We start from the raw sequence: 9272 nt of genomic DNA on the forward strand, positions 1-9272 counted from the left end.
TGCTGAAGGGACAGAGCCTGCAGCTCTGCTGGCTTTGTTTGCCCATCCACCTTGATTTTTGGGGCCTCATTTGCTTCATGTCAGAGCAGAAGTGTCTCTGCCCATCAGACAGCGAGGGGCTAACCCGACAGACAAACCAGATGAAACCACACCAGGATTTTTCTCTCGAGCAAAGCACAAACCCCCTGGTAATTATTCCTGCGTAACCTCTGCAGCTGTGGTGAATCTGTGGCGATGTTTGCCAAAGGCTGGGCTGTGATTGCTGCCAATTAGAGCTTATTAATTGCTGCTTATCCCCTGGCCAGGGCAGCCACCTCCCCTGCATGTCCCTGTGTGTGCAGTGTGCCCTTTGCCTGTGCCAGGGTCGCTGCACCAGCGCCGTTTCCGCTCCCCGATCTGCTGCTGTGCCTGGAACAGGCTGTTGTGCAACCAGGAAAGCACCTCCTTCCCCTGCTGGCCTCCTAGTAAAACTCCTCTTCCTCTTCTTGGTGGTGAGGATCAGCCCTGAGCTTTCTGGATCAGATGAGCTGGATCATCCCAGTTGGAGCTGGGATGTTCAGCTCTGAGTTCTGCTGGAGCCCGCTGGGTCCCAGGCGTTTGAGTCTGGCTCTGCACTCGCCTCTGCTCTGAGCATGTTCTCACTGACAGCAGCAGGAGAGCGAAGCTGTGGGAGCTGCAGGAGCAGTGGGGTTCTGCAGGATTCTCCAGAGCTGTGTGGTTACCAAGCAGGTCATAAACACTTCAGTGCTCGTTGTTTCCTGTGTTGGATCGCAGGGCTGACGGGAGCCAGCAGGGTTTGGAAGTGCTTTGAGCCAGAGGAGGGGAGGAATGGTGCTCTCAATTTATGAGATGCTGGGAGAGGTAACGTGGGAGGTGGGTGTAGAAATGAGACCTACTCAACCAGGTCTTGAAAGCAATTTTAGAGGCTTTTGCTGCCATTCTGCTTTCATTCTCATGAGCAGAGTTTCTCTATTTGTAGGTACATTGTTCTCCATTTTAGTGTCACCTCTCCTTGCACCTGGCCAGAGGGAACATGGCTGCTGTTCCCTTGCCCTTGCAGTGTATTGGGGATTGGTTTGTTTGAGTTGCACCCTGCAGTTGCTGTTGTATTTGAGAGGTATTTAAACCACCTCCCTTGTCACGGGCAGGATCTGCAAGGCCTTTGGTGTTCAGACTGGACTGGGTCCAGCCCTGGAGCTGAGAACAACTCAGGATGACAGCATGGACTAGCACAGGCTCCAACCTGGCAGCTGCCTGTGGAAGTGTTCCTTGTTTCTGGCATGCTGGGCAAACTCAGCTGCCATGCCCAGCTTTGCCTGTGCCAGACTGGCATCACCCTGATTAGCTGAAGAGGCTCTCCCTGATGGCAGAGAGAAGCTTGGCAACTGAATGTGCTTCCTAATGGAAGTTTAGATTGGGATTCTCCTGTGGAAACCTCCCTCAGGAGCTGAAGTTCAGCACTGGAGAGCAAGTAGTGGTTCTCCCCTTTCATTTTTGCTGCCTCCTCCACCTGTGCATGACTTCAGTCCTGTGACAGTTCTCTTTTGGGATGAGCTGTGCTTGCTCTCCAGCACAGCTTGAGTGTGTGCAGAACTGCTGGAAGGGATGCATGATGCAGCTTCTGTTTGCTACACCTTCTCCTGACTCGTACTTCAACTCCTTGCACTTTGTAGTCAAGCTGAGGAACACCTGACCCCGGGAGATCCGTGGGCAGGAGGGAGTTTCCAGGTGGAAGCAGTTATTACTGTTGCAGGTGATGATGCTTTTGCAGGGCATCTCCCACCCAGGTGGCTTAACTGGAGCTGTGAGTTATTGCCAGGTGATTTCATGGGATTTCACAGCTGCTCCAGCAGCTCTGCTCCTTATCCCGGAGCTGGGGTTGCAGTGAGCTCAGCACCTTTTGCCTTCACCTCATGACTGTGTGTCCCTAAGCCAAGGCAGGTAAAGGCTAATGGCTTCAAACTGACAGAGAGTGTTTAAATTAGATATAAGGAAAAAATCCTTGCCTGTGAGGGTGCTGAGGCCCTGGCACAGGGTGCCCAGAGAAGTTGTGGCTGTCCCATCCTTGAAAGCATCCAGGGCCAAGGTGGACAGGGCTTGGAGCAGTCTGGTCTAGTGGAAGGTGTTCCTGCCTGTGGCAGGGGGCTGGAAATGAGGTTATTTTCAAGGTCCCTTCCAACTCAAACCATTTTGTGATTCTGTGAAGCTTCTAGTACCACAAAACTGTCTTGTGGAATTCTTGCCCCTCCTCCTGAGCTGTGTGGTTGGGTTGGAGGGTTCTGCTGTGATTCTATAGAAACACCTTGCAACTTCTCTTCTCTTTCAATATTTGCAGAACAAGACTAGATGCACCTCGGTTGGAAACAAAATCCCTGAGTAGCTCTGTGTTGCCACCAGGTTATAACTCTGACCGCCTGTCGGGAAGCAACCGGGACCAGATCCTCAAACCAAAGCGGTCCCATCGCAAAGCAGATCCTGATGCTGCCCACAGGTAGGATCATCTCTCCTAACAGCCATGTTTGGGATGTGGTCTCTGGAACAGTGAATAGCTCAGGTCCCTGGCCGCAGAACATATTTAAAACCATTCTGATTTGCACCTGCCAGGTGCTTTCTGCAATGCCCAGATCTGTTTTATCAGAATGAGCTCTTTATGCGTTCCTCCCAGACTTGTGGAGGCTGAGCTCTGGCTGTAAGCAGCTTACATTGTTTATCCTGTGAGTGGCATAATGAAGAAGCAATAGATTTGGCTGGCTTTTGATAATGCAGTCGTTCAGAACAATAGTTTCCCTGCAGCTAATCATTTTTGACCTCTATTGCCAAGCAACCTGTGCAGCTGCGTTAAACTATATTATGAAAGCAGTCCTGGGAGGGAACGTGAGGGTTTGCTATCTGGGAAAGGTTAAGGACTTCTTGGGAAGCTTCTCAGGCCTGTTTTGATTCCAGAGCTCTGTGTGTATATTTTTGTGTGAGAAACCAGACCGTGTGGATGTTTAAGCCTGACCTTGAGGGAAGCTCCTTGCTGAGGTTTCAGACAAGCTTGAGCTCTGCAGCAAGGCTTCCCTTAAACACCTTGGTGTGAGCACACTGATGGCTGTGAGTGATAGCCAGTCTGCCAGCTGTCCTGCATATTCCAATTCCAAAGCTTCCTGAGGATCCAGATGGCATTTTCTGCACAATGGGTACAACCCAAAAGTTGACTTGGTCGCAGGGCTTGGCTGCCACACGGTCCCAGCCCTGTTTGAACCTGTCCTGGAGGGAGGAGGGTGGGGATGGATTGTTTGTGAGCAGTGTTCATTCACCTGGATGCAGGCTGGAAGATGGATGAAGGTCTGAGGCTGGGCTGCAGATGCAGCTTCCCTGGGTGTCCGATTAGAGGAGCGATCATGCGGGACAAATGTGCACGTCCCTCTGAGCTGTTTTTCAGCCTGATGTGACCTTATCAGGCTGTGGGGGATGGCTTGCCTAGGCTCCTGCAGCAGATGGGTGTGAAAAACATGTTTTTCTCTTTCTCTGGCCTCAGAGGCTCCAGTATAACAGGTAATTCTCATGGATATCATAGTGGGATCTCTCAGGAACCACTCAGATAAAGTGAGTGGTGTGTGCAGCCCACCAACCCAGTCCTGCTAGAAAGTGATCAGAGGCAGCTCTGCAGAAATAACAATTACACTGTGTTAATATTTGAGAGGACAAAGGATTTTGGAGCTGTGGTGTGATCCTGCACCATAAGGAGCTCAGCTCTGTGCTCTAAATTCTGCTGCAGTAGAGACAGACCCCTCTGCCCAAGGGATTTTACTTGGGGCCATAAGCTGCAAGGAAAAAAAAAGAGGTTGACTGGAAGTGTTCTGGTGGAGGTAAAGGCCAAAGCTTGCCTTGGGAAGGGAAAGAACTGGCCCATCATAGCAAAGTTCTCAGCTCCTCTAGGGAGCTGCAACTTGGTGATCTATTCCTGCTCTGCCAAGTGCCCAGAGCTGGGAAAGGAGTGGGAAAACAGGCAGAGCTGTCATGGCAGGTAACCTGCAGAGAGCATCCAGGAGGGACACCTGAATCCCATCGTGCTGTGCTCTCACTTGTGTTTTCTCCCTCTCCACAGGCCACGGATTCTAGAAATGGATAAGGAGGAGAACAGGCGTTCAGTCCTCTTACCAAAACATAGGAGACGGAGCAACTTCAGCTCTGAGAACTATTGGCGAAGGTCGTACGAGTACACGGAGGACTGTGAGGATGAGGAGGAGGACAGCAGCCCTGCCAGGAAGGTTAAAATGAGGCGACACTGAGGATTGCACTTGCCAGGCTCATGGAGCTGATGAGATTGGCCTCCAGTCTGTGAAAACTTTCTCCTCCCTCTGGCTATCTTCCATCTAGCTTCAGTTTTGGTTTTTCCTTTCAGGCTGAAGAGTAAACAGGAAGGATTTGGCTTTATGAATGGAGGAATGCTGAGACATACGTGAGGACGGAACATGTCCAGTGCACATGGTGTCCTGAGTCATGGGTCAAGTGGGCATCTCTCCCTTAGGAAGCAGATAAAGTTATGCCAGGTTGTCTGTTGGGATTTCTTTTGAAAACACCAAAAAGTTTAACTGTTTCATTGCGCAAGATTCAAGAATTGTATTTTTGTTTTGGTTTTTGGTTGGGTTTTTTTTTTGGGTTTTTTTTTTTTTTTTTTTTTTTTTTTGCTTTAACACTTTTCCTTTCCAAATGTTCTAAATATGATGTTTGACCCCAGGAGCTGAAATTCCATGGTGGGCTTGTATTCCTTGTTTCACCAAAGGGCTCCTTGGTCTTTTTTTACCTGGTGGTTGTTGGGTCTGTTTTAAGGGTGCCCTGCAGTAACTGGAAGTTTGAAGCTTTGCAGACCTCTCTTGCTGCGATCGATTTCAAAGGGTTTAGGACATTTTTGTTGCACTTTAGTGTTTTAAATGCCGTAGGTTTCCTTTCCAGACCCTTTTCCCAAGCCAGCATGGGCTCACAGCCCTGTGTCCCTGCGCTGCCCTCTCCAAGAAGAATGTACTAGAGCTCTGGTGTCTCAGTGCTGGTCTGACTGGGGCTGTGCTTGAGGAGGAGGGAAAGGTGGCCCAGCATTGTCCTGAGATCCATATTGGAATCTCAGGGCTGCCAAGTGAGGGATCACACTGAGCACGTGCTGCTTCCCAGAGCTGGGGATAGCAAAGAGGAGTAGGAGACGCTGTGCTTGTGAGGGTTTGTGCCTTGGGACCTTCCAGAAGAGCCCTTCTCCACTGCCCCTTGCAGGTGGGGAGAGCTGGGTCGGTGCAGCATTCCCAGCACAGTGTCCCATCCTGAAGGACTGGCCGCACTCTGATGGAGCAGGAACAGGAGCTGCTGTGGCCTCGGGGGAGCTGAGCAGCTCTGTCCCCCTCCGAGGCTGGCTCTGGGAGCAGGGACACTGCAGGGCTCGAGTTTGGCCCCGGTTCAGTGCATGCAGCACTGAAGTTGCCTGCTTTCTCCTAGCTTATTCCTGCCTGTGTTCCTGGGGTAGGGAGTTTTCTGGTTGCTACAGGAAATGCTGAGAAGAATCAGGCATTCAGCCCCGTGGAGTTGTGATAGAGCATCTGCCATCATCATCCTCTTCTCCCACCTGGTTTGTGTTAGCCCAGACCAAAGCCTTGGTGTTTGCAAAGTTTGGGGCCCAATGCCATATTTAGAGCTGTACTTTTAAGGAAAACTTCCTCCAGTTGATTCTTTGAACCCAAGTGTTGGCAGTTGTAAGGAGTAGCCTTATTTTTAAATTTTTACTGCTTTGCCCTCCCTCCAATTGTAGTTTTTCTTAGTGTCGTGTCCCCCACACACTTCATGGTCTGCACGCTTGGCAATAAAAAGATGTAATATATTTTGAAACTTGTTTGCTGCTGTCTTGAGGGGCTCCTGGTCTAAAACAACCACCCAGGCGTTGTTCCCTGCAGTGCTGATCAAGGACATTTGTGACATCTGGGTCCCACTGTCCTTTTCCTTCCCTGCTGATTTTCACCTGGTGTTGGGGTTCTGCTCAGGCTGGATCTTGTCACAGGAGCTCAGAGGACGTTGCCATCACCTTCAGCTGGCTGTGGGGGTGTTGGTGAGGTCCCCAGTGCCTGTCTCTGATTATCCAGTGGTTTTCCTGGTGAGAGCCCCCACTGGCTCTGTGCTGAGGCACAGCCTCTGAAGGAATGTGTCTTGTCAGTCCAGAGATCTAAAAGTTTGTGCTTCTGCTGCTTGTGAAATTTTGAAAATGCTATTTTCAGACCTCACGTAGCATTTGAAGCGATGTTCCTCACCCTTCCAGCTTTCTGCTGCAAATCCAGGCCAACTCTTGGCTACAACCCCCCTGTTTTGGGCAGCTTGGCATTCCCCTGACAGCAAAACTGCACGCAGGGAGCACAGATCCCTTCTCCTCCTGTTGGCTTTGTCTTTCTGGATCCATCCTGGCCATGCCCTGCTCCTGTCACAGTGCCAGGCTCTGCTGTGGGTGCAGATGGTGACAGAGGTGACTGCCAGAGGTCTCAGCTCTCCCCTCTCCCCTCCTGGCTCCCAGTTTTATCCCTACCTCTCCAATATGGATACTCTACCCTGATGTCAACTCAGAATGAAGCTGGAGCAGCTGGTGCTTCCACAGCTGCTTCCCAGAGCAGGACTTCCATGGGATGAGGTGCTGGCTCTGAAAATGCTGAGCTCTTACACCTCTAGCCTGGTCCCAGCCACCACCTCATCCTGGTCCTTGTGCAGGCTGTACATGTGCAAGATTCCTTTCCCAGCTTGTTTTGGTATTCCTGCATGTCCTGCTCGGGAGCTTTCCCCCTTTCCCTGTCCCCATCCATGCAGTGGGGCAGAGCTGGCTGGGGGGACAGGAGGGGCTCCTCTCCAGCCACCATCTGCTCTTGGTTTTTAACCTGACTGGTTGGGGCTTGACACCTTGGAGAGAGAGAGGGAGCAGGATCCCTCAGGAGAGGAGTCCCCATCGTGCAGGCAGGGCCATCTCCCCACTTGTACAGACATTTTCTATAGACACGGATGTATATGTGTAGATAACATGGTTTTTTAACTCTTTTGCACTGAACAACATCAGAGTGAAACCTGGATTCGAAACTAGAAGACATTTTTCACACGGATCCAGAGGTCTGGATCCTTGCTGTAACCTGTCTGGTTGGAACTGTGGCTCGGAATTCCCGGTTTTCACTGTCGGGCTGCACACAGGCATCAGGCCAGGCTGGGGGTGAGCAGGGAGTGGGGTGAGCTCAAATTTGGAGGCAAAACTTCTCCCCAGGCTCCTGCAGAGCCCTGACCCCGTTGGTTTGTGTGTGTCTGATCTGGCTGTGTGTGGTCCAACCTCTCCATCCACCCACAGCGTGTCCGTGCTCAGCCCCAAACTGGGAGCTCCATCCGGTGTGACAGCCCATGTGCCCAGAGCCCAGACCAGGAGAACTGTCTTTCCTAAGGAAGGGGGAGGAAGGTGGGGTTCATCCCTGCTTTGGTGGGGTTCATCCCTGCTTTTCCACAAAGAACAGGAGGAACTGGGGTTTGTTACTGTTACCGTATCTCGAGAGTGGTCAGTGGTGGAATTATCCAAGCCCATGGATCAAAACAGCACCAGGACTCAAGGGGGCCAGGGTCTAGACCCCCCCAGCAGCAAAGAGTCTTTTACCTGCCAAAAGTGTTCCCTTTTTCCTGTTGGGAGGAGAAACATTCGACTGAGAAATGTCTCTGCTCCTTTCCCTGCCCACACTTAGAAGTTCTGGCTGACTTTAATTTTTGTTTTTTAAAAGATTCTAATTTTTTTTTTGTTACCAATAAAAATAAAAATTAAAAAAAAAATAAAAAAGAAAGTGGCAATATTTTTTTCTGTAAGCTTTTCCTAGGAAAAAGCGTGGTTTGTAACAAAGTTGTACAGTTCTGAAGTTTGAGATACGAGAAGTACTGTGTGAAACGCTGTAAATGGAGCAGAGATTATTTTATGTACAGTCTGACGTGGGGGAATCTTTTAATTCCAGTTGATTCTTAGGAAGAATTTGGTTCTTCGCTGTCAGGGTTTGGAATTTCATGGTTTCATTATTATTTTTTTTTCTTGTATAGATTGCTGCATTAATTGAATAAAAGCAGAAAGCATCTCTTGGCCTGGCCGTGTGGTGCTGGGGGCTGGGACGTGCCTCGATTCCCCCTGGCAGGAATGAGGTGGTTGGGAGCAGGGAACTGGTTCTAAATAAAGGGAGTCACCATCTCCCCGGGGACAGGGCGGCCAAACGCGGTGGCTGTGCTTCCTGTGCTGTCCTGCAAGGCAGGGACAGGGATCTCTGCCTTCCTCCAGCACCCTGGGCTTCAGCCTCCTGCTGAGCTCCTCTTCCTCCTGGTGTTTCCTTCCTGCAAGAAGGGAGATGGTGGGGGTGAGGTGCCAGAGGGGGGCATGGATGGGATCTGCTGGTCTGTGGCATTGCTGCTTCCTCCTCTATCCTTCCTTTCTTTCCTTCTTGCTCTTCTCCTCTCCTCTCCTCTCTCTTCTCTCCTCTCCTCCTTCTCTTTTCCATCCTCATCCTCCTCTCCATGTCTCCTCTCCCTCTTCTCCGCGCTCCTTTCCGCTCTTCTTCACACCTCTTTACCTCTTATCCTCTTCCTCCGCCTCTCCTCTTTCTCTCCTCCCCTTTTCACTACCCCTTTCTTTCTCCTTCTTCCTCCTCTGAGTTCTTCCTCCTTTCCTCTCTCCTCAGAGCAGCCCCACCGTGCCCACCCTCACTCCCCGGGGCTGTGCCGGCGCTTGAGGCCCTTCCATCCATCCCGCCATGACCCAGAGCCCATCACCGGGCCGTGTTCCCCGCTCGCCCCGGGCTGTTTTCCGCCCCAGTCCCTGCGTCAGCCCAGAGCCGATCTCCCGGGGCCGGGTTAGTCAGCAGGGAGGGGAAGCCGTGCCCTGCCCGGGCTGACTCACCCCAAAACTGGGCGCAGGGCAGGCTGCTCCCCCTCCCACCTTGCCGTGATGCCGTGGGGGGAGTGGGGAAAAACGTTCCCGGTGCCCTGGCTGGACGAATGAGTGGCCAGCCGGGAATGAGGCTCGGATGCTCATTGTGGGGGCCGACCCTAAATCCACGACACCCCGTGTTTGTGGGGGGTTGTGACCACGGTGACCAGGCTTGGGGTATCCTCACTGTTTCTCACTATGCCCACGGGGAAGGAAGAAACCGAAAGAAGAGTATGTTAAAAACAACATAAATACACCCAGCGCAGAGGGCGTTGAGTTGGACGACTACACATCCCATCGGCCGCCGCGGCGGCGCAGGCGCAGCGCGGGTGGG

At 51.7% G+C, this 9272-nt stretch overlaps 1 protein-coding gene across 1 annotated transcript in view; it reads left to right on the forward strand.

The window, feature by feature from the left end:
- The window catches only part of ALKBH5 (alkB homolog 5, RNA demethylase), a gene marked incomplete at its 5' end in the record, with an annotated part of 16619 nt that extends 8523 nt beyond the window's left edge, over positions 1-8096 (forward strand). The window contains 2 exons of the mRNA XM_031061061.1: positions 2336-2491; positions 4091-8096. Coding sequence (XP_030916921.1) covers positions 2336-2491; positions 4091-4274 — 340 coding nt within the window. The remainder of the gene's footprint in view (positions 1-2335; positions 2492-4090) is intronic.
- Between the last annotated feature and the right edge of the window lie 1176 nt (positions 8097-9272).

The sequence above is a fragment of the Geospiza fortis genome, unplaced genomic scaffold (assembly GCF_000277835.1).
Source record: "Geospiza fortis unplaced genomic scaffold, GeoFor_1.0 scaffold213, whole genome shotgun sequence".
NCBI classification, from domain to species: domain Eukaryota; kingdom Metazoa; phylum Chordata; class Aves; order Passeriformes; family Thraupidae; genus Geospiza; species Geospiza fortis.